This window comes from Hypanus sabinus, chromosome 20, assembly GCF_030144855.1.
Source record: "Hypanus sabinus isolate sHypSab1 chromosome 20, sHypSab1.hap1, whole genome shotgun sequence".
Taxonomy (NCBI): Eukaryota; Metazoa; Chordata; class Chondrichthyes; order Myliobatiformes; family Dasyatidae; genus Hypanus; species Hypanus sabinus.
The window spans coordinates 48,807,009-48,833,528 of record NC_082725.1 but is presented as its reverse complement, the minus strand read 5'-3'; the positions used below and the strand labels follow the sequence as shown (position 1 = coordinate 48,833,528).

Here is a 26,520-nt window from a genome sequence, read left to right as displayed (position 1 = left end):
AGATGAACTTAATGGATACCTTACATCTGTCTTCATTGTGGAAGACACTAGCAGTGTGCCAGAGGACTGTGAGTGTCAGGGAGCAGGAGTGAATGCCATTGCTATTACAAAGGAAAAAGTGCAAGGCAAACTCAAAGATCTGAAGGTGGATAAGTCACCCAGACCAGATGGACTACATCCCAGAGTCCTGAGAGCAGTTGCTGAAGAATTACTTGATTCTGGCATGATCCTTGGAGGAATGGAAGCCTGCAAATGTCACTCCACTTTTTAAGGAGGGAGGAAGGCAAAAGAAGGTAAATTATAGGCCAGCTAGTCGAACCTCAGTGGTTGGGAAAGTGTTGGAGTCCATTATTAAGGATGTGATTTTGAGGTACTTAAATAAGTCAAGGTCAGCATGATTTCTTTGAAGGGAAATCTTACCTGACAAATGTGCTAGAGTTCTCCGAGGAAGTAACAAGCAGGGTGGAGAAAGAAGAGGCAGCGGATGTCACTTGGATTTTCAGAAGGTGTTTAATAAGCTGTCAATGTGATCTACTTAACAAGACAAAATCCTATGGCCTTACAGGAAAGATACTGGCATGGATAGCAGAATGTCTGACAGGCAGGAGGCAGCAAGTGGGAATACACGGAGCCTTTTCTGGTTGGCTGCCAGTTGCTAGTAGTATTCATCAGGGGTCAGTATTAGAACTGCTGCTTTTCACATTGTAAATGATCTAGGTAATGGAATTGATGGCATTGTGGCAAAGTTTGTGGATGATACAAAGGTAAGTGGTGCTGAGGAAGCAATGTGATTGCAGCAGAACTTGGGCAACGTGGAGGTATGGGCAAAAAAGTGGCAGATGAAATACAGTGTTGGGAAATATATGACAATGCATTTTGTTAAAAGAGACAATAGTGTGGATTATTATCTAAATGGAGAGAAGGTACAAACATCAGAGATGCAGAAAGAGTTGTGCAAGATTCCCAGAATGTTAATATACAGGTTGAGTCTGTGGTGATAAAGGCAAATGCAATGTTGGCATTTATTTCAAGGGGAATAGAATATAAAAGCAAGGAGATAATGCTGAGGCTTTATAAGACACTAGCCAGGCATCACTTGGAGCATTGTCAACAGTTTTGGGCCCCATATTTCAGAAAGGATGTATTGTCATTGGAGAGAGTCCAGAGGAGGTTCACGAGGATGATTCTGGGAATGAAGGGGTTAACATATGAGGAGCATTTGGCAGCTTTGGGCCTGTACTCACTGGAATTTAAAAGAATGTTGGGGGGGGTGGGGGAAGGATCTCATTGAAACCTACCGAATGTTGGAAGGACTAGACAGGGAGGATGTGGAGAGGATGTTTCCTGTGGTGGGGGGGGGGGGGGGAGATCCAGAAGTAGAGGGCACTGCCTCAAAATTGAGGGGCGACCCTTTAGAACAGAGGTAAGGAGGAATTTTTTTCAGCAGAGGTAGTAAATCTGTGGTATGCTCTGCCACAGACTGCAGTCGAGGCCAAGTCAGTGTGTAATTTAAGGTGGAAGTTGATCATTTCCTGATCGATCAGGGCAACAAAGGATATGATGAGAAGGCAGGTGTGTTGCTACCATTTCCTCAATTTGGAATATTGATTTACAACCTCATTTTATTACTGCAATTTTTGGTATACCAAATGAGGATGGTAATCAGTTTTCCCCTTCAATTAGACGAATGATTGCTTTTGTAACATTAATGGCCAGAAGGTCTATATTACAAAATTGGAAAGAAGTAAATCCTCCTACCACGTTTCAGTGGTTCTCTCAAACTATTTCTTATCTGAGCTTGGAAAAAATTAGAAGCACTATTTTTGACTCATCAATTAAATTTGAAGACACTTGGGGACCGTTCATTCGACATTTTCATATGAATTAATTTGGCCTCTTCTCTCTACCTTCTCTCTACTTATTCTTGTTCAGGTATGGAGTTCCGGAGTTTTTGGCACTATCATATATAAATAAACTGTTATTATTGCCCATGTTAGTTTAGTTTAGTATTTTTTTTTCTTAATATATATTTTTGCCTGTATTTTTATAATTTTTTCTTTTTCTTTTGATGATTATTTTTATTTTTTTTCATATAATTATTATAGACTTGATTGATAATGTACTATGTTTTTCTGTTGATATTTTAATAGGATATTGTTATCCTACTATCAATTCAATTTCAAGTCTTATGCATTTATAACCTATTCATTGTTATATTATGTTTTTTTTTATATATATGAAATTCAATAAAAAGATTGAAAAAGAAAGAGAAGGCAGGTGTGAGGGGTTTGGGATCCGGGATCAGCCATGATGGAATGACAGAGCATACTTGATGAGCTGAATGGCCTAATTTTGGTCCTGTTTTATGGTCTTTATTCAGGCAACTTCTCCCTTCCTTTCCAGTCCTGATGAAGCGTCTTGGTTCAAAACATTGACTCTTTATTTCCTTTCATAGTTTCTACCAGACCCACTGGTTCTATTTATGTATTTTGTTTTGGAGTTACAGCATGGAATAGGCCCTTCAGGTTTTTTGAGCCATACCACTAAGCAGTCCCTCAACAGCCCCAATTTAATCCAACTTAACTGTGGGACAATTTACAATGACCAATTAGCCTACTTGGTCCGTCTTTGGTGGTAACCGGAGGATCCGGAGAAAAACCATGCATTCCTTGGGGAGGACGTACAAACTCATTACAGGAAACGCCTGGGTTGAACTCCAAATTCCAATGCAATAATGGTGTGCTAACCCGTTGATGTAATAACAGTGTGCTAACCTCTATGCTACAGTGGTGTGCACCACAATGAAGACTGATACAAAATAATTATTCGGTTCATCAGCCATTTCTTCCTCCCCATTACTACCTTTCAAAAATGGCTTTATCAACTCACAAATATTCCCTTTAGCTATTCCTCCTCTCCCAAGCATCTCTGCGCTTTTATTTGAAGAATCTCTTGTGTGGCACTTTTATCAAAGGCCTTCTGTAATTTCAAATACAATATATCAAGTTGTTTCCCCTTATTTTGTCTTAGAGTCACAACCTCAAAACTCCAAAAGATGACAAGCTAGGTTAAAAAAAAAATTCCATACTCATTCTGCCCAAGCAATGTACACAAAATGCTGGAGGAACTCAGCAAGCTAGGCAGCATCTATGGAAGGAGTATAGTCGACGTTTTGGGTCAAGACCCTTCATCAGGACACCTGCAGTGCTCTTCCAGCATTTTGTGTGTGCTGTTTGGATTTCCAGCATCTGCAGATTTTCTCTTGCTTGTGATCTGACTTTCCCCAATGCTATTTCCTTAATTATGGATTCTGGTGCTTTTTCTAACTACCCTAGTAATTGGTCTATGGATCCCACTTTTCTTTCTCTTCCTTTTTCAAATAGTGAACTTATCCAAGTAATGGATGCATTTGATTTGGAAAGAATAAAGCACATTGCTGTGATTAGAAGTTAATTTGTCAGTGGGACAAATATGTAAGATCAAATACTTCCTTCATTTGGCAAAACAAGAAACCTTGCCTTACACTTCAACTGATGTTGGAATGGTCCTCAATTGTACAACAAGCAATTTAAATGTAATAGTAGACTCAAAATAAATACTACTTCCACTAAGTAGTCCTTTCAGCATTTCTTACTGGGTAATCCTAAAATTATAGACAAGAAGAAATGACTAATTATAATCTTATCATTGATGGACAGAAACATGGGTGTAATCTTGAGGCATTTAGGGTGAATACAAAACAGTACTGAGTGGTCTTGTGATGTAAATTCTTAATTATAGGAAGAAGTATATTCCATTTGTTTTCCAAAAAGGCATTTTTTTTTGAACTTTCAAATTGGTTGTTGGTTACTTGTGCCTGGAAATCAATTTTGTGTATCTTATTTCTTACATTTTCATGAAGCTAAAATTTTTAGATACCCATCACAAATATTTGGATCGTACTAAAGCAGATGCTGGAAATTAGAAATAAAAGAGGAAAATGCTGGAAAATTCATCAGATCAGGAAAAAAATTAAAGCAAAACAAAACTGGCAAGCAATATTTATTAAGTTATTATATTAGCCATCGTGAGCAGTGGTCAAAATGGAACACTATTTAAACTTTATGTCATCAAGTCTTAGCATGCAAATTATCAATCTTCATTACACACTTTATTTTACTGAATATAGCCACTCTAAGACTAGACCTTAACAAATGTCAGTCTTACTGAATTGGTGGATGTGCGATCATTCAATAGAGTAAACCATTTGATTTTTAAGCAGCTGGCCTGTGCTGTGCATCTGCTTTTGAACAGTTGAATTCCTCCAGCATAGTGTGTTTTTACTCCTTTCCATAATTTACCAATTGCAGAAGGGTGACAATGTCATAAGGTATTGGAGAAATAAGCAGGTGATAACAGAAAGAAAATAAAAAGGGAAAATGAGTGTTAAAATTGATATCCTGAAATTCAACAGTGTCATATCCCAGGACATGGGAGATACATAAATTGCTTTGGGGCTGAGAATGACATTGAAGTAAGATCGTCTTGGCAAAAAATCAACTAAGTGTTAAATTGAATGGGAATGAAGAAGTGAAGACAGGCACTTTGATATGGTGGAAAGAAAACACAGTTTGAGAAATTAAAATATGAATATCCAATGCAGTTGAAGTAAAAATATAAGCTCTCGAAACTGGTTGAAATCTATTATGCAGGGTTAACTGGGGTAAGGTATCAAATTGATCAGATATTTTCTCTGTTGTGAAATAATTTCTGTTGTAGCTTAGCTATCTGTTTAAATGTAGATGGGGTTAAAAAAGTAATTTTCTGTCATACACTTAATGAGCAATGTAATAATGCATGGACGTTGAAACTCCAGTCTGTTATTTGGTTTAGTTGCAGCAGAATTGAAGTGCACATAAGCAGAAGCATCATCTTATAATTTAACATGGTATCATTGGACAAGAGCGTTTAACCTCAAGAATACAGCGGTGCTAGAAAATTTGTGAACCCTGTAGAATTTTCTCTATTTCTCCATAAATATGAGATAAAGAGAACCCAATTAACTAAATAACCACAAAAAATACTATACTTGTTCATGTAGTTATTGAAAGGAATGAGTTGGGTTTGATTGAGTTCTCTATCTAGTTTCAGGGCTTGCTTGAAGATTTGATCACATTTTAGATCATATTTATGCAGAAATAGAGAAAATTCTAATGGCTCTACAAACTTTTTAGTACCACTTTACAAAGGAGATCCAATGATTATTGAATTTGAAAGTGGAAGGTATTTGCATGTGTAAACTGGAAGAAATGCAGGAATAGAATTTGGAAATTCTGAATTCATTAGTGCCTTGAGGGAATCTTGGGGAAAACCACACTAAAGACTATTTTAATAATAGGTTATGTGCAACACGCTATGTCATGCTTCTTTACTGTGCAAGCCCAGTTTTGTTATTTATTTACTTCAAATCTTGGGTGAGGCAAAACAAGATTGCTGCAGTTGACCTCAGCTTCTGCTACTGTATGCTGAACAAAAAACATAAATGTGTAGTAGTAACAGTGAGGAAGGGAGTTTTAGTTTTAGATTGACATTTGGTTAAATAAAACCTAAAATGCAGACATTAAAATTACTATTTTGAAAATGCTGGAGGTTTACAGAGATCCTAATAAATAACTTCAGGAGTAAAATGCACACATTGAAAAGTAAATCTTATGTGAGAAATGTACAGCATCTATTCATCGTATGAATTGTTATCTTGAATTTTGAAGTGCAGAATGGATCCATTTATTCTCTCTTCAGATTCATACATGTGCCCATTCAGTTATATATTTCCCAACAATATTGTAAGTTTATTAAATGGAATATTATTCTTACTCTTTGGCAACCTTCAGGACTGAATATAACTGTTTCAGGTTCCACTGATTTGCTCATGGAAAGATCCTCTTAATCTGCGGTGAAGACACAAGAGACTGCAGATGCTGGAATCTAGAGCAACGAACAGTTGATTCAGAGGTCCTCCAGCAGATTGTTGCTCTTAAACAGCAGTTACTAAAGTGGATCATGACAAGATTATTCACAAACTTTAATTGCAAATATTTTTCCCTTCAGGTTCAGCAAATAGATCGTGTAGTTGAAGTTGTGGAAGAAACAATTAAAGGTAAGTAGGTGGCCCCCTTTGATTTATATGCATGCCTTTACAAACATTTTTCTGTATTTGTATTCAATTTCTTAAATCCTGTTTATGTTCTAAAGCAATATTTTGTTATGATGTTAGTTTTGTGTAGTTTTCCATTTCATTGTTAATCATGGTGATACCCTTGTTTTGATCAAGTTTATTATTTTAAATTTAACTTGAAGTGGCTGAGTATGCTATATTATTTACTAATCTCACACAAAACTGGAAATAATGCCATGTATTTGAGTTTAATATTCTAAAATCTTAAGTTGTTTGCTGATTCTGTTTCAAGTTTTCAGTGCCAAATAGCCCTTCCTCTGTTTTGCAGGACATGTTGAAATCATTTTCAGGAGAATTTGCTTTAAACATAGAAAACCTATAGCACAATACTGGCCCTTCGGCCCATAAAGGTGTGGCAAACATGTCCCTACCTTAGAAGTAGGGACATGTTTTACTCATAGCCCTCTATTTTTGTAAGCTCCACGTAGCCATCCAGGAGCCTCTTATAAGACCCTATCCTATCCGCCTCCACCACTGCTGCTGGCAACCCATTCCACACACTCCCCACTCTCTGGGTAAATAAAAACACCCCTGACATCTCCTCTGTACCTACTTCCAAGCACCTTAAAACTATGCCCTCTTGCGCTAGCCATTTCAACCCTGGGGAAAAACCTCTGAAAAGCCACACTATCACTGCCTCTCATTATCTTGTACACCTCTATCAGGTCACCTCTCATCTTCCATCACTCCAAGGAGAAAAGGCTGAGTTCACTCAACCTATTCTCATAAGGCACGCTCCCCAATCCGGGCAACATCCTTGTAAATCTTCTCTGCACCCTTTCTATGGTTTCCACGTCCTTCCTGTAGTGAGGCAACCAGAATTGAGCACAGTACTCCCAAGTGGGGTCTGACCAGGGTCCTATATAGCTGCAACATTACCTCTCGGCTCTTAAACTCAATCCCATGATTGATGAAGGCCAGTGCACCGAAGGCCAATGCACAGAGTCGACCTGCGTAGCAGCTTTGAGCGTCCTATGGACTTGGACCCCAAAATCCCTTTGATCCTTGACACTGCCGAGAGTCTTACCATTAATGCTATATTCTGCCGTCATATTTGACCTACCAAATGAACCAACCTCACACTTATTTGGGTTGAACTCCATCTACCACTTCTCAGCCCAGTTTTACATCCTATCAATGTCCCGTTGTAACCTCTGACAGCCCTCCACACTATCAACAACACCTCCAACCTTTGTGTCATCAGCAAATTTACTAACCCATCCCTCCACTTCCTCATCCAGGTCATTTATAAAAATCACAAAGAGCAGGGGTCCCACAACAGATCACTGAGGCACACCACTGGTCACCAATCTCCATGCAGAATATGACCCATCTACAACCACTCTTTGCTTTCTGTGGGCAAGCCAATTCTGGATCCACAAAGCAATGTCCCCTTGGATCCCATGCCTCCTTACTTTCTCAATAAGGCTTGCATGGGGTACCTTCATCAATGTGTTTGGTCACATCCTCAAATCCTTGTGGCTCTTTAAAAACTCTCTTCTTAATTACCCACTTAGGATTGAGAATGACCTGCTTCCATTCGACTTCTGTGGGATCTGAAGTAATTGATGTGGTCAATGTTGGACTCCTAGTCTCTGCAGTCATGGTCACAAAGTACTTGGTGGGGCATGAACTTGTTTTCAGTGCTAGTCAAAAATGTTCCTTGTTTGCTTTGAGCAGTTGAAGGCCAGGAATTTCCTGCAGTTGATGAGAATGTTGCACAATTTCCAGGAGACTTACAAAATATATACAAATCTCTTTATCTTTTTACCTGGCAATCAATCTTAGTGTAACAGAGCTTTAAAAAGAAAATTGTTTTGGGGATCCGGAGAGGGACATGTGACTGACATGGCCTACCCAATGAAGTATAATTAGAGACTGAGTGCTGATCATTTAGAGAGGGAGAGGACATTTGTGCTGTCAGTGTAGTTGGAAGATTTAGCACAAATTATGCTGTATACAGATGTCCCCCGCTTTACAAATGTTCGCTTTGCGTTGCTTCGCTTTTACAAAAGACCTACATTAGTAACCTGTTTTCGAATTACAAAGAGGATTTTCGCTTTTACAAAAATTTTTCCCGTATAAATTAATTGTTCTTTGCTTTTCACCATTTCAGCTTGAGAAAGGTTTCATAGGAATATTCTACCTTTGTAAAGTGGGGGGGGGGGGGAAGGGAAGAGACACCTGTATTTCTTCAGCGCCTGCTGTGAGTAATCTAGATTTAGATAAGTACAAAAGAGGAAAGATTTTGTTATTTGTAGTCTTTTTCTCAAACATCCAAAGACTGTACTGGCTTACTGTAGATGAATTTCATCTTTGGCATCTGACTTGAAGTATTGTGTACAGTTTTGCTCATTCTGTTATAGGAAAGGCATTGTCTAAGTGGAGATGTTTATGAGGATGTTGCCCGAACTAGAAGCTTATAGGAGGAGGTTAGCCATATTGGATCTTTATTTGTTGGAGCATAGGAGAATGAGAGGTGTCCACATAGAAGTTCATAACATCGTGAGGATATTGATAAAGGGGATGCTCAGAATAGTTTCACCAGGGTTGAGAAGTCCAAAACTAGAAAATACAGGTAAAAGGTAAAGAGAGGAAAGATTAAAAAAAACACTTGAAAGGTAACTTCTGCTAGAGCAGATGGTTGAAACAAGCACAATTGCAACATTTAAGAGGCATTTGGAAAGGTATATATATATAGAGGCGAAAGGGCTTGAAAAATTATCGGCTAAGCACAGACAACTGGGACTAGCAGTGATCAGCATGGACCATTTAATTCAAAGGGTCTTTTTCTGTGCTGTATGACTCACTGCCTGCTGAGATAATTCACAAGATCTAGAAGCAATCCGTGTTTCTGAAGTTTAGCTTTGTCCTTTATTGTCAAAGGTGGTATTGCACAGTGAGTGGAGGATGATAGGAGCCCATGTTAAATGCAAAGCCCATCCTCTTTTGTATGCTTTGGTGAATGAGTTAGCAATGCAGTTGTGCACCATGTAATGTCCATTCGGACAAGGTCTGATCACATATACGTCCGTAGTCCTGATAAGGAGAATGTGACGTAGCGAACGTAAGCAATCTCGTGTATCGCGCGTCACTTGAGTGTAGTAGCATTATCTCTGTTTAATTTTCTTTAAAAAATATTGCAGTAAAGTACATCATGGCTTCCGAACACAGCAAAATCACTCCTAGTGATAGCAGCTGCAACAGGCCAAGTATGTAATATGGTGTTCCCACATTGTTCATATCACATAACGTCGAATTTCACAGAACGTATCGTGAACATTAAGCGACGCATACCTGTAATTCAGACATCTGCTTTAAAACACAAGGAAAATTTTTGTGGGTACCCAAATTAGCAGAGGATCTGTTTCATTCCCATTCACTTGATGGAGATTCGGGATTAAGAGGGGCCAGAGGAGGACATGCAGAATGGTTGGTGCTGTTCTTTGTGCTTTGTTTGAGTTGCACCATGGTGAGGATTATGCCCTTATGTGAATTTAAGATTCAAGATTGTTAATTCTCATTTGTCAGTACACTAGTATAAAGGAGAATGAAATGATTGTTACTCTGGATCTGATGCAGCATAAAAAAACATATTAAACATAAAGAACACAATAAAAACTAAAAAATAAATATCAATGCAATCCTATAAAACAATGCACAACTAGCTGTTATATGCATAAAATGATTGTATGTACATAAAGTGATGCTCGGTGACATGGATGTAGTGGTGGTAGGGTGGGTTAATGGGTAGAGGTGTTGAGCAGCTTGACAGCTTAGGGGAAGTAACTGTTTTTGAGTCTAATTGAGTCTGCACTGTGATGGGTGGAATATCTTCTGAGAAGTGGAAAGGAGGAGTAGAGCAAAGGAAAGAATACGTGGCTGAAGGCAAGGAGACAATCTATATTGGTATTGTTGGATTTGCTATCTTTCTTGAAAATCATGATGACTGTGACATGTCTGAAGCTTCTGAAACCAGATTTTGGGCATTTGTGAATGCAGATCCATTTTGCCAGCTTTTGGACTTCAGCAGGGGTGCTGCCTCTCTGCTTTGTGTCTGTGTACTCACTGTCATGAACTTCAGTTCTGAATGCAATTTGCTTAATTTTTTCTGTACATTGGGTGTTTGACGGTCTGTTTTAATAGGTTGTATTGGCTTTGTTTGTTTTGTGGTTGCCTGTATATAGTATACATACTTTAATAATAAATGTACTTTGTTTCTTTGGTCTTGCTTTTTTTTTAATTTGTCTTAAGACCTTAGTTTTATTTCTTTGATGGTAGAATGTGATGGCAATGATGGACAGAATGGTTTGCTATACAATAGCATCAATGTCCTTCACTTCAAGGTTAAAGTCACAAAAAAAGCTTAGGTTTTGGAAGAAAAATTGATGTCATTGTAATTATGGCATTTTTCAATAGTTCGATAGGTTTCAATAAGTAAATTTAATGTCAGAGAAATATATTCAATATATATTTTTAAATTCTATATATCAAAGAGCTTTAAGATGTCACTAATTGAAGTAGTATTTCAAGTTGCTGTGAACAAGATCTATTTGTGTGATGCTAAAAGTGTTGTTTTAGTAAAAAACGATCTACTGCTTTCTCAGCTTCTTTGTTTGACAAAACAAGGTACAACAGGCATCAACAGGCATGGAGATGCTTTCAGTGGAAAGGTTTGCTGGCCCAACGTGTAGATAATGAAACTACATACAAACTTCACACCTGCTGATTCACCTCCATCGCACAGACACCAGCATCATCTGGGATTCATAGCTTTTAGGAATGCATTGTTCCAAATTAAATCCACAATACATTTTCAAGGAACAGAAGACTGGTAACCAAAGTCATTTGCTAAATGTAAATAATCTAAACCCAAAACTCACTCTAATATTTATAGGATCCCCTGTGAATGCAGAGCAGTGTATATTGGCCAGACGGTCGCATGGTGGACACCCGCATCAAGGAGCACAGGAGGTGTATTTGTTTGGGTTTCCTGGAGAAACCGGTGGTAGCAGAAGATTGCATTCACAATGGCCATAGGAATGACTTGGACAGCAGAACTATGTGCCATGCTTATGGGTTTTGAGAACCCCTGGTGAAGGAAGCCTTTGAAATAAAACTAGAGAGGAAAAGAATTTTAACAAAGACAAAGGTCTTGCTTTAAGTAAGAACTGGAATTCAATGCTAAACAAAGTAGGATAGCAGAAACCTGATTGGATGAGGACTAACCAATCAGGAGGGATGGATGACAGGTATATATGTACCACCGAACTAGATACGCTTAGACATCATCCCTGATGAATATGGCAGAGTTTGTCATTGAAACATCAATAAATATCGATACCTGTACCTGGCTAGAAGCCTGAGAAGAGTTTATTCGTTGTTTTAGTAGTTTACATCACAGCGGCGTGATGCTCTAGAGGTCATGCAGTGTTCCTAACAATGTGGTATTAATCAAACTCTCAGTATTACATACACTTGCCATTGGATCTGATGAGGATACCAGCTGCTATGTTGGAAGTCTTAAGAGAAGAAATTTAGTGCTGAACAACATTAAATTTAGTTTCTGTGGATTTCGATTCATTCGGTGGAACAGACGTTTTTATATTACCATCTTCATTTGGGCAATTACCAAGGGCAACCTCTGCTAGCTTTTTGCACATATGCCATACTAACAGAACTTACATAGGACACAGTATGCACTTATGTTTTGATGTGTCATTACAGAACAGCCATTTGAATGGTTACTTAGCATCTTTAAAGCTGCCTTTGAGGAGATTTTATATAACGATTATATATAATTATATAATATAAGAGGCTTGGTTGAAGAAATCTCTGATAATTTATCATTAACATATCACCTGCAGCACAAAGGGTCCAACAACAAAGGGGTTTTGCTTACAGTGAGATGCAGAACACTTGGACACAGCAGCCACTTCGGGTCCGCTCAAAGGTTTATTTGTCTTGTGCATCTTTTTTTATGATCTCGAGTCTCTGCTGGATATTAAGAGCATCAAGTACTGTAATAAGCTAGACTTATTTTGTGCCTTTGTTGTGTTGTTGTCTGGACTTGTTCCGTACTGTTATGCTGAATTGGTGCGCCATGATTGTCTTGGATGTTTTTATTGTGATCACAGGACTCTTTTGGATATCACTAACAGAATACTGTAAGTCTGGTTCACTCTTTTATTGGTGAGACCGGCAGTGGAGTTGTGTTGTCCCACCTGTGCCAAGTCTAGGCCCTTGCCATGAAGTTGCCCAGAGGTGGAGATGCCACAGCTGCTGTGGGAGAGAGCAGCTGGAATCCATACTGGGTTGTGGGCTGACCTCTCCTCTCGGTGCTGTCCTCCGTTGTTCACTCAATGCTGCTCTCTGTTGTTCACTTACCAGGACAACTTACCATTAATCTACAGTCATGCCACTCAGGGTCTTGAGTTTCATATCTCTCTCTTTGTGATTGTTTGGTTTTTCTGAAATTGTAAATATTTGTGTTATGTGCATTGTGCTGTATGCTGTAGGTAATGTGTTTTGATCGTTGGACCCGGAGAATGCTGTTTCATTTAGCTATATTCATGTATGGTTGAATGATAATTAAATGAACTTGAATACACTCCACTGTTGTTATACTTTAATTAGAAATGCCTACTGTTCCATCCCGAGACCACATTTTGTGAAATCTGACCATCTGGCTGTCTTGCATGTAGGCAGGCTAAAGAGATAAGGGCATCAAAGAGGTGGTTGCAGGAGACAGAAGAGAGGCTCATCAGAAGAGCCGAACAAATACATCACGGTTGTCTGGACTTAATTAAAGACTGTCGTAGATGAATGTGACCCTACAAAATTATTCCGAATTCCCCTCAGCCAGAAGCCCTGGATGTACCAGGAGATCCACAAACTGCTGAGGGCCAGATCAGTGGCATTCATCTCTAGCGACCAAGTAAAATACAAGAGGACCAGGTACAACCTTCTGAAAGCCAACGCACAGTGGCAATTCCAGACCAAACTTGAATGACAGAAGGATGCTCGACAGCCGTGGCAGGGCCTGAATGCTATCATCTCCTACAAAGTGAAAGCAAGTGACAATAAGGTTTCACTCTCAGATCATTTCAATGCTTTCTGTGCTTGCTTTGACCGTGAAAATATAGAGGCACCTTCACGAACTTCCACATGTCTGCAAGACCAAGGAGATAATTATTGATTACAGGAGGAGGAAAGCAGAGGTACATGAGCCTGTCCTCATCAGGGGTTCAGAGGTGGAGAGAGTCAGCAACTTTAAATTCTTCAGTGTTATCATTTTAGGATCTGTCCTGGTAACAGCACATAAGTTCCATTACAAAGAAAGCACTGCAGTGTCTGTACTTTAGAAGTTTGTGAAGATTCAGCATGTTATCTAAAATTTGACAAACTTCTAAAGATGTGTGGTGGAGACTATACTGACTAGTTGCATCAGGGCCTGGTATGGAAACACCAATGCTCATGAACAGAAAAGCCTACCAAAAGTAGTGGATACAACTCAATCCATTATGTGTAAAGCCCCTACCTACCTTTGAGCATATCTACACGGACACTGTCGCAGGAAAGCAGCATCCATCATCAGAGATCCCCAACATTCAGACACTGCTCTTTCTTGCTGCTGCCATCAGAAAGGAGGTATCAGTACTGTGCAGAAGTCTTAGGCACACATATATATAGCAAGGTGCTTATGACTTTTGTACAATGCTGTATATTGGTTAAATTAGGAAGGTGGTTGGAAAACACAAATAAGACTTCTTAGCTTTGTGTTAGCAATACATAATAGAGAGTACTGTGCAAAGGTCATGGGGCACATTCACACACCCCCAGGCCTTTTGCACAATTATGTACAGGAGCATCAGGACCCACATCACAAGGTTCAGCAACGTTTCTTACCTCTCAACCATCAAGTTCTTGAACCATAGGGGATAACTTTACTCACCCCAACACTGAATTGTTCCCACAACTTATGGGCTCGCGTTCAAGAACTCTTCATCTCATTTCCTCAATATTTATTGCTTATTTTTAAACTATTATTATTTTGTTTGCCTTTTTTGTACTTACTGTGAATGCCCATAAGAAAATGAATCTCAGTTTTGTATATGGTGACATACATATACTTTGATAATAAATTTACTTTAAGTACTTTGAATAATGTCAGAATTTCTTAAAGCCCCAACTATTACTAAATAAGTTTAATTTCACAGGATTGTTCTTAACTAAATTTGCCCTTGTTGTGGAAGGATTTACATCAGACTGCTCCACTAATGAAAATCTGATTGTTTTCACATGAAAAGGATCACTTAAGACTGTGGGATGTTTAGTTTTTCTTTTATCTGTGAATGATACATATTCTGTGTCACAAGCCATATGGTCTGTATTGTTTTTCAAAAAGGCAGTTTATGTATGCCTGAGTTCTGAATTGTAGGGGAAGAAGGTAAATGCTATGAATGTGGAAAGAAATGCATGGTGTGATTTTGTCACTACTGTTAGATAATCTATGTTATGAGTGCAGTAGTCATCAATTTTTAGAGGAGACCATCCCACATTGAAGCAAGATTTTAAAAAAAGTAATTACAACATTTATTCTTTCACAAGATTTTATCAGAAGCAGGTGGTGAATTTTGTCAAAGTGTATTTAAACAGTGTCCAATTATAACAGTCCACATGGTATTCTTTTAATCATTTACAAGATGTGAGCATCTTTGGCAAGGTCACCAGTTTTCATCTGTTCTAAAATGATGGATGAAACGGAGAATGTAACATTTATAAATAGAGCAGACAACTGCAAAAGCTGTCAGTTGGAAAGAAAAAAAGTACTGGAAATACTTAGAAAATCGCGCAGCATTTATAGGGGTAGAAACAAGACCACTGTTTCAGATGAAAGACTCATTGTCAGAACTGGCAAATAAAGAAGACCAGTCAAGTCAAGTCACTTTTTATTGTCATTTTGACCATAACTGCTGATACAGTATATAGTAAAAACGAGACAACGTTTTTTCAGGACCATGGTATTACATGACACTGTACAAAAGCTAGACTGAACTACGTAAAAAAACAACACAGAAGGAAAGAAAAAAAAGCTACTCTAGACTACAGACCTACCCAGGACTGCATAAAGTGCGCAAAACAGTGCAGGCATTACAATAAATAATAAACAAGACAATAGGGCAGTAAGGTGTCAGTCCAGGCTCTGGGTATCGAGGAGTCTGATAGCTTGGGGGAAGAAACTGTCCCATAGTTTGGTCATGAGAGCCCAAATGCTTCGGTGCCTTTTCCCAGATGGCAGGAAGGAGAAGAGTTTGTATGAGGGGTGCGTGGGGTCCTTCATAATGCTGTTTGCTTTGTGGATGCAGTGAGTAGTGTAAATGTCTGTAATGGCAGGAAGAGAGACCCCGATGATATTCTCAGCTGACCTCACTATCTGCTGCAGGGTCTTGCGATCTGAGATGGTGCAATTCCCAAACTAGGTAGTGATGCAGTTGCTCAGGATGCTCTCAGTACAACCCCTGTAGAATGTGATGAGGATGGGGGTGGGAGATGGACTCTCCTCAGCCTTCGCAGAAAGTAGAGATGCTGCTGGGCTTTCTTTGCTATGGAGCTGGTGTTGAGGGACCAAGTGAGATTCTCTGTCAGGTGAACACCAAGAAATTTGGTGCTCTTTACGATCTCTACCGAGGAGCCGTCAATGTTCAGCGGGGAGTGGTCGCTGTGTGCTCTCCTGAAGTCAATAGCCATTTCTTTTTTAAGATACAGGTTGTTGGCTCTGCACCAGTCCGTTAGCTGCTGCACCTCCTCTCTGTAAGCTGACTTGTCGGTCTTGCTGATGAGACTCACCATGGTCATGTCATCGGCGAACTTGATGATGTGATTCGAGCTGTGTGTTGCAGCACAGTCATGGGTCAGCAGAGTGAACACCTGTGGACTGAGCATGCAACTCTGGGGAGCCCCCGTGCTCAGTGTGATGGTGTTGGAGATGCTGTCTCCAATCTGGACTGACTGACGTCTCCCAGTCAGGAAGTCTAGAATCCAGTTGCAGAGGGAGGTGTTCAGGCCCAGTAGGCTCAGCTTTCCAATTAGTTTCTGAGGGATAATTGTGTTGAATGTCTATGAACAGCATTTGAACGTACGTGTCTTTTTTTGTCCAGGTGGGTTAGGGCCAAGTGGAGGGTGTGAGTTGAGCGGTTGGGCCGGTACACAAACTGCAGGGGGTCCACTGAGGGGGGCAGCAGGGTCTTGACATGCCTCACGATGAGCCTCTCGAAACACTTCATGGTGATAGATGTGAGTGCAACAGGACAGTAGTCACTGACAGCAGGACACTGAAGACTTCTTTGGCACGGGGACGATGGTGGCGGCCTTGAAGCACGTTGGAATGGTGGCACTGCTCAGGGAGATGTTGAAGATGTCAGTGAGAACATCTGCTAGCTGGTCTGTACATCCTCTGAGCACTCTACCAGGGATGTTGTCTGGTCCAGCAGCCTTCTGTAGGTTGAACCTGCGCAGGGTTCTTCTCACATCAGCCACGATGAGACACAGCACTTGGTCATTTGGAGGATTGTGTTTTAAGTTGTAGGCAAGTGGAGAGAGTGGGTCGGGTGCAGACCAAAGTTTTCTAGGTAACAGAACATCAGAAGAGAAAGAGATCAACAAATTAGATAAGAAAGACAGTGCTACTTATGGGGGAGAGAGAAAAGAAATGTATTGGTGACTTGATATTGTTTACACGTAGAATCATAGAACACAGCAGCACAGGCATAGACCCTACAGCCCATTTAGGCCATGCTGAACGGTTATTCTACCAAGGCCCCTCAACCTGCACCTGGATAGGCCTCCATTCTCTTCTCATCCATGACCTTAGCCAAACTTCTCATAAATGTTACAATCCAACCCTCATCCACCACTTAGAGTGGCAATTATTTGACATTCTCACCACCCTCTAAGTGAGGAAGTTCCCCTTGTATTCCCCTTAAATATTTCACCATTCACCCTTAGCCTAATACCTCTAGTTTTAGTCTTACCCAGCCTCTGGAAAAAGACTGCTTGCACTTCCCCTATCTATACCCCTCATAATTTTGTATACCTCTATCAAATCTCCCCTTATTCTCCTACAATCCAGGAAATAAAGTCTTCAGGTATTCAACCTTTCCCTGTATCTCAGGCCCACAAATCCTGGCAACCTCCTTGTAACTTTTCTTTGTACTCTTTCAATTCTGTTGATAACTTTCCTGTAGGTAGGTGACCAGAACTGCACAGCACTCCGAATTTGGCCTCATAAATGTCTTAGACAACTTCAGCATAACATCCTAACTACTGTACTGAGTGCTCTGATTTGGTAAGGCCAATGTACTAAAGCTCTTTTTACAACCCTGTCTATCTGTGACACCACTTTCAAGAAATTATGAATCCTCCTGTTTTACCACACTCCTCAGTGCCCTACCACTCACTTTGTAGGTCCTACCTGGTTAGTTCTTCTAAATTGCAACACGTCACACTTGTCTACGTTAAGTTCCATCTGTCATTTTTCAGCCCATTTTTCCAGCTGGCAGAGGTCCCGCTGCAATGTTTGATAGCCTTCCTCGCTGTCCATTATGCCCCCAGTCCTGGTGTCATCTGCAAATTTGCTGATCTAGTTTATCCACGTTATCATATAGATGACAAACAGCAATGAATCCAGCACCTATCCCTATATCACATCACTAGTCACAGGCCTCCAGTCAGAGAGGCAACCATCTACCATCACTCTCTAGTTCCTCAGTTGCTGGTGTGTAAGAGTATGAGAGGCATTATGATGTTCAAAGTAGTAGTACAAGCTGATGAACATGTAATGGAGACATTTATAAGATTCTTAAAACAGTCAGATGGATGTAAGGACCCAACAGAGGGTTATGGACTTTGTAGCATCGTGGGCTGAGGGACCCATACTGTGCTGTACTGTTACATATGTTCCATAACTCTGTTGGTCACGTATCTTTCTGGAGGGAAATGGAAAGGTCTCAGCTTGAATTGTTGACAGCCCTTTTCCCTCCATAGATGCTGCCCAACCTGTTGGGTTTCTGGTTTGAATTCCCCACTGTTGCCCAGTATCTTAGAAGGGTGCACCTTATCATGGTAGTGAATTGAATTGGCTTTATTACTTATATCCTTATACATCTCCGTCTAAATGTGTAATGTCCAATTTATAGTAATTTATAATAAATAGTATGTACAACAGGAGAGTCAGTATAACAGAAATACAGTTGTGTCAGCATGAATTAAGCAATCTGATGGCCTGGTGGAAGAAGCTGTCCCGGAGCCTGTTGGTCCTGGCTTTTATAGTGCAGTACCGTTTCCTGGATGGCAGCAGTTGAAGCAGTTTGCGATTGGGGTGACTCAGGTCCCCAATGACCATTTGGACCCATTTTACACATCTGTCTAATGCTAGTGAATGAAAACAGTAACTGAAATGGAATTCCGGACATTGGGTGTGAGCCCTCCCAATTGAGACACCATGTGGACGTGAGCTTTGTGGTTCAATTTAAATCATATGCAATGGAATAAAATGAAGGTACCAGATTCACTGAATTTTCAGGCAAGTAATTTGCTTTAAAAATGCAAAGAGTGGAAAGAGTTCAAATTGCAATGAGCTAGCAGTGGTAGATAAACCAGGCTTGCTCATTGCATTCAAGATTGCTTGCGGAATCTGTGACTCCAGCCTGAGGGAGCACCTACAATGTGGGGCAGAACTAATAACGAAAAAGTGCACGTGGGCATCTAAATCTGGAGATGTCTAGAACCAGAAATGTTTGGTTAACAGCACGCATGGCAAAACAGCAAACCAAAACAAAGCATGGTCAAAGCAGTCTTGGTATTATAGATATTGCTGATTGCAAAATATAAGTCCTAATTGCAGGAGGGAGGGTACCCAATGTAAATTTCTACAAACAGTGCAAGATAAAGACGAAGTGGGATTTTAATGGAGAGGACAGGATGAGAAGGTCAACCTGAGAACGTGAGTAGAAAACAACAGAAAAGTCTCACAGAATAGAAAAGATTCAAAGCGCCAACGTGCTGCACCTCTTTCTATTTACAGGTTCTTTTATTATTAAATCATATTCTGTTCGATGGAAAAATTATACAGTGGTAAGTATATTGCAGCAGGCAATCAAAATTCCGAGGTGCAGGGTGAATAAATATTTTCTTAAGTATGATATGTGCATATCTTTAAGGCATCTCTTGTGATTGCAGCAGCAACATTTTCCAATTACAGTTACTGTATACAAGTTTTATGAGGTACCCACATGCAAAATTCCCATGTTACAACAACCCAAACTGCAGTGGAATTAAAAATCAATGAGAAGTAATTGGAACCCAATGCTATGGAGAAAATCCTCCATTCCGCTACAAAAAGGTTTCAACTTTGATTTTAGTGGCTTGTTGGCCTGAAACACTTGATTTGGCTTTCTTTGTAAAAGAAAGCTATTCTTGAATACAATGCCTATTTTGTGAGCTGTGTAGCTTGCAATGCCCTTATTTTTATTACAGCTGTTGATGCTGAGCTCACCATAAATTATCATACCACAGGAAGCGCCTCTGGGCACCAGGCAGTTTTCAACTGGTTTGACTGGCACTGGAAATAGGTGCTTTTCTTAGTTCAGAAGATAATTAAGTTCTGTCACAAAAGTTTGGTTTTTTTGGGTGATATTTTGCATATGTGACTCACTACCACTGGCAGGAGATGTAAATTTGGGATTAAACGAAGGGCTGTAATTCAAGTCCTTAAATTGCTTCAAAAGCTGTTAACCATAGTTGTTGAATGTCTGGGGTATCATGGAGACAACAGAATTGTGTATGAAAAATGCTCTGTTTGAGTTTCCTGAAAGCATGTTTATTATTAGATGCAGCATTTCAATACAATTGCAAATGACTATTCCATTGCTGAAACTAATTTAGAGTAGTCTAATTTATGTTTTGTTAATTTAAAAACTCAGTTGTAAATGATAATTTATAATCTGTTGAAATTGCAAGTGTTGTCCAAAGCACAATGTTATTCATAATAATCAGTAAAAATGATTGACTTAAGAATATGATTCTCATGATATAACAACCAATCCATTAATAGAAGTAGCTTCATGCGTTGGAACCGTAGTGTCATGAGGATTATCTACCTACCATTGTTAGATTCGATTGTTTAATTCTTAGATTAGACTCTTTGATTGTTATTTTCTTTGCAGTTTAACAATGAAATATCTACTTGTTTTTATATAATTACTTATCTACAAATAACTGCTTGCTATGTTTCTTTATGGTCACGATATGTACAGTCGGCCCTCCTTATCTGTGAATTCCGCATCCGTGAATTCAATCAACCGCAAATCGCGAAAACCTGGAAGTTCTCTTCCAGCACTTGTTGTTCGAGCATGTACAGACTTCTTTTCTTGTCATTATTCCCTAAACAATGCAGTATAACAGCTATTTTACATAGCATTTACATTATATTAGGTATTATAAGTAATCTAGAGATGATTTAAAGTGTACAGGAGGATGTGCGTGGGTTATCATGGATCGGGATCGAAAAAAAATCGGAAATTCTCTTACTAAGTAAGTCGGAACAGGTACATCCGGTATTATTTAGTGTCAGTTAGTCAAACGTTTGCATTCGTATATAGCATATATTTTACCTTTCTATGCATATAAAACATATGTTTCAGCGCTGGGCTCTGGAAGTTCTCGAATTCGATCTAGTGACAGATCGCTATGGAGTGCGCTCTCCACCGTGCTGGGTTGATGCGGAGGATCAAAAGCCCAAAACCCAATAATTGAACCACTGTGTTGCTTAGTAATAATTGTAGCTTTCATCGGGGCACAACCTTCCTCACTTTATCCTTTAAAATTGTTCTGATCGTTGACCGATGTAGCCCAACGCTTTTCCAATGACCGATGGCTTTTTACCTCTTTCCGATTGCTTTATTATTTCCACTTTATTTTCAATCGTTATCGTGATTATTTTTGTGAACAGAAACCCTGCGGATTGAGATCTCTGCTGCTGGGTCCTAATGTCCACCGCATTGATACCGGTTGAATAAGGGACTTGAGCATCCGCGAATTTTGGTATCCGCGAGGGGTCCCGGAACCAATCCCTTGCGGATAAGGAGGGCCGACTGTATATCCAAATTCAATGTGTTCCCCTGGTGATATTATGATTATGGAAGCATGTCTTGGTACTGCTTTATTTGGTTGATCCTTGACTACAAATTTGAATAGAATTTAACTTATCTTTGAGTATAAAAATAACTGCTCCATTCTGGGTGCTATCTTAGTTCTTCTGTCTCTCTCTTTGCTTAGCAGACTTCTATCACTGACTATCAATTTTTCTTTGTTCTATCAATGCTTAATAAAACAGTAGTGAAGCAACAAGTTTTGTGTCTCTTTCCTGACTTCTGAAAGAACCCTGGATTAAAATATCGGAACCTCAAAATTGGCACAGTCAGCTAGCATGGTTATGAAAATTTAGGACTCAGAGCAGTCAAGGACAAAGTGGCATTTTTAGTGTGCAGCAATAGGAGTAAGAACTATCTCTGTTCCAATTTGAATGAGAGAAAATTAGATTTGGCTTCAATACATCATCGGATGGGACTTACGAGTGAGGAAAGCTACTATGTTGCTATTTCGTAAAAAGAGTTCTATTTAAAAAATGCAATTTGGTAGAGTGTCAAAAGCAATTAAAACACATAAGGAATGGAATATGGATTAAAAAAATTAAATGCATGCAAGCCAGTAGGGTGTGAGAGAATAATTAAATATGTGCAAAATAGTGGAACACGGAGTTAAATGTGTGCAAGCTGCAGCACAGTTCATCTACCAGTGGAGTATGTGAGAAAAGCTAAAAATTCAGTTGCAGGCTATTAATACTTTGTGATCGCAGTCAAAGTAATAAAAACTATGTATGAATTAGGATTGAAATAAAACAATGGCCAAAGTCATGAAACCTACGAAGAACTCTTGCCTAAATCAATCATTGCAGTTTGATAGGATTTATGAAGAAGTGTGGATGGAAAATACCAACAGTGTTAAGTTTATTAAGATCCTGAAAATGCCTGAGGGAAAGGAAATGGCAGCTACATTTAGAGATGAGACCACGTGGTCAGTTTGATTCAAACATATGAGTGATTGAAAGATTTAGAGAGGCGAGTAAAGACTTCTACTAATCAAGAGAAACTCGAAACTTGCAATAAACTACAAAATCAACATGATACATAAAGTAAACAGTCTGAAGAACAAATCTTTGCATTCTTAACTGAACGACTGGAAAAAACAATACAGTAATTGAATTGATGTGCATTGTATGGACTTTCAAAGCAGACTAAAACAAGATTGAAAAACACAGCTGTGACTTCAAGTGGGTGGTCCTGCTAGTGACACTTTCAGTGATGCTACTTCTAAAGCTCTACCCAAGGATTAACAAGTTACATTGAACAGTCCCTGGAGGCAGCACCACCATCTGAACACTGAGTCATTACAGAATGGACAGAACATGGATTTTGTAGTGGGCTCTAGCATCTCAAGCACAGATGATTGTAATGAAGCAACAGGTAATGAAGCCTCTTTCCTGACTTCTGAAAGAACCTTGAATTAAAACATCAGAATCCAACAATTGGCATAGTTGGCAGGACTGACTGTTTAATTCTTAGATTAGACTGTTTAATCATTATTTTCTTTACAGTTTAATAATGAATCAACTGCTTGTATTTTACATAACTACCTATATGCAAGTAATTGTTTACCATGCTTCATTGTGGTCACAATATATTTATGCAAGTTCTGTGTGTTCCCCTATTGGTTATACAAAGTATGATTCTGGAAGCTTCTTTTAGTATAGCATTATTTGAAGAACCTCTATTTTCTCTGTTAATTCTTATCTACAAATTTGAATGAAATTTTCCCTATCTATGGGTATAATAGTAGCTGTTCCATATTGGGCGCCATCTTAGTTCTTTAGTCTCTCTTTGCTTAGCAGATCTCTTATCCCTGACTATTTCAATTTTCTTTGTTTCTAACAATGCTTAATAAAACAATCATAATGCTACAAGTTTCATACCTTTTTCCTGACTTCTGAAAGAACCTTGGATTAAAACATAAGAATTCAAACAACAACATTTAAATGTCCTTTTGATGTAATGAATATAGAGAAAATATTGTTTTCTTCCCAACCTCAAGTCTGATTTGATACAGAGGGAAACCTTTTATATTAGATGCCAGTCACTTCTCAATGATGCAACTTGAATAATTAGCAATGCCCAGCACTGTGGTTAAATCTAACAAGAATGGTTTCAAATTTCAATGGGATGTGATATTTAAAGAGAATTTGAGAGGCCAGAAGTCATGTGGATGTCTGTATAATATGTACGAATATTGGACTTCCTTAGAGTTTGCCTTTTTTCTACAGGTATTCTGCTTCTTTATGTTCAGTAAACAAAATGTTTACATGGATATCCTGACGAAGGTTCTCGGCACGAAACGTCGACAGTGCTTCTCCTTATAGATGCTGCCTGAGCTGCTGTGTTGCACCAACATTTTGTGTGTGTTACATGGATATTTCTGTTCCATCTTTGTCACTCATGTTTAATTGCAGCAAGCTGGCTCTCTTTATGAAACCAGACAGCAAAGTGCAAAGGCATTAGAATAGCAATAATCTTATCGAATTCTAAATCAGGGAGCATATGGCATTCACTCTTTTCCTCATCTGCTTACAAATAAGTGGGTTGGTGATGTGGTCTGGGAAGAAATCAATCAGGGCAGCCCTTCTTTGGCCCATACTTTTAACAACTTGAAATCAGTTTTGTTTCTTGGGTCAGCATGTCTCTCGTTTCATAGTGAAAGTCATCACAACCTTAAATTTTTTGTCTTGAGTTAATTCTACACCATATATGCTTATAGACTTACACTCACCTCTCCTTAAAGCCTGCTCTTACTTGGAGAGAATTCTGTAGGCGAAACAGTGGGAACTCACTCCTGTTGGTCAGAGAGCTCAAGGAAAATGGAGAGCCTGTTCTACTTGAAGTGGTGACGTCTTAGGAATTCCTTCAGAGTGTGTTAAGCCCTGACTTTTTGCCACCTTACTCCCTTAAACCTACCTATTCTAGCTTTATTGTCTATCAGAATATCCCCACTTTATATTTATTTATCAGCTTAGAGAGGCAGTACTGAATACCCTTCCAGCCCTACAAGCTGCACTGCTGCACAACCCCAGTTTAACCCTAACCTAATGTTGGGACAATTTATAATGTCCAATTGACCTACCCGAACCTGGAGAAAACACGCGCATTTCACGGGGAGGACGTATAGACTCCTTACAGATGATGCTGGAGTTGAGCTCCAAGCTCCGATGCCTCGAGCTGTAATAGTGTCACACTAACTTCACTAACATTCAACCTTATTCAAAGTACATTAAAAATTAACAATGCTAAAATTAAAACAAAATATTAAAAGAATAGAAACCAGTTTGAAAAATATATTTATAGCAATTCATTTGAATTTAAAAAAACTGCCTTTGGGCTTTGATGTGAAGTTATTTCTAATCATTGAAGTGAATGTCCTGTCCGTATAATATACAGATTTCGCAGTGTAAGAGCTGTGAAGTGTACAGATGTTTGCATTGCTTTGCTGGACTGGTGCTGTACAGTTGTACCAAGATCACTGATAAACTGAGCAGGGCTTTTGCTCAGCAATAATGATATTTCAATCATGTAGTAAAGCTCAACACTTTTGAGCAGAGCAGTTGATATTTAATCCAAGCCAATGTATTTGCAAGTTGTGTCTGGGCAATGAACGGATTCGATATTTAGCAACATCACAAAATTGATTTATCCCTAAGCTGGCAAAAATACAGAAATCACTTGATAAGCATTAGTACGTAGGAATGTCCATATGTGGGGCATTAGTAACCCAAGGATGGCCTATACCTATAGTGAGCCTAAAAACACTATCCGAGCTCTTGAGAACATTTATGGACCACGCTGTAATTAGAAAAGGGTGGAGCAGTAAATAGTCACAGTGCAATTAGAAGCATAAATGAATTTTTATGTTGCATTATTTTGTTACTTTATGGTTTTACTTCATATCAATTCAGCTTCGACCACTCACTGAAGTATTTGCAATCAGCACAGCATCAAGGGGTGTATAGTATGCTGAATAACTTTTGGAAATGTGAAAAAGTGAGGTGTTATTTTTCAATAATTTGTTTAAAAGTTTTAAAATTATTTTTGATTTTCTTAGTTTTTCTGAAAACATATTTCTATTTTTGAAGTATTTTCGGCAGCTGAGCAGACTTTCCAAGATGTTTTGCAGGTAGTATCTAATCACAGTCTAGCCACAGCGCTGGACGTGGGGATGCTCTCGGTCAGTGATCATTTGGATCCTGCTTTCAGTGACTCTTCTCTCTGTCAGCTCATTGTTGTGGAATGTGGCTTTGGGTAGATCTTAAAGCAGAGAGAGAAGAAACAATAATTTCCAAAATGTTTTCTAATGGAGGACCTTTATAAATCACTCAATGAGCATCCAAAGCTGCAAAAGCAAAGGCAGGGAAAGTGAAGATAAAGCAGCCTTGGTACAAATATCAATTTGCAGCAAAGTAATTGTGCCCTGTTTGAAAACTGGTCAGATCAGGGCTCTGTTAAATGATATATTCGTGAGGTGTATTGCCAACCATGCTGTTTCCATGGTTGAGAATTGCTTGTTGTGCAGAATATGATTGTTCTATGCAATTTTCCATGTTCTTGAAAATTAATGAACTATTGCACAGTTTTAAAATAGAGTAATTACCAGGTAACTTACCCAAATGGTTGCCCAGCTAAAAAACAGTCTGCACATCTGTTGTGTACCTTACAGAGATGGAGAGTTATTTGCTTTGATCCGATTATAGATGCCTTACTGTTATTCATATCAATTAAAAATTAAATAACAATCATGTAGCTGTTCTCCCCGTACTAAATGACACATGCTGATGCCATATTTATTTCCGTTCTCAAGCAATCTGGGTATGTGCTCAAAAAGGAATGACAATCATTCAAAAGATTTTTTTTTGAAATTTAGTGTTCAGAAGTTATAATGCCATTTAACATATTATATATTACCACAATCTGATAAAAATAAATCTGGTGAATTTTTTTAATCCATATTGTTTACTTATTTATCAGGAGTCAACTAAGGGTATAATGAGGGAATTATAAGACACTATAAATGATTTTTTTTAAACAAGTGAGCATTGTAAAAATATGGTGGATGTTTAATTCTTAATTTCAAATCAAAACAGGTGT

General features: G+C 38.9%; 1 protein-coding gene across 4 annotated transcripts in view; it reads left to right on the top strand.

Annotated features, from left to right (window-relative positions):
• Positions 1-26,520, top strand: part of cdkal1 (CDK5 regulatory subunit associated protein 1-like 1) — a 509,606-nt gene that overhangs the window by 114,999 nt on the left and 368,087 nt on the right. For all 4 annotated transcript variants that reach the window (XM_059945459.1, XM_059945457.1, XM_059945456.1 and 1 more), the window contains exon 6: positions 6,088-6,136. In XM_059945459.1, coding sequence (XP_059801442.1) covers positions 6,088-6,136 — 49 coding nt within the window. The remainder of the gene's footprint in view (positions 1-6,087; positions 6,137-26,520) is intronic.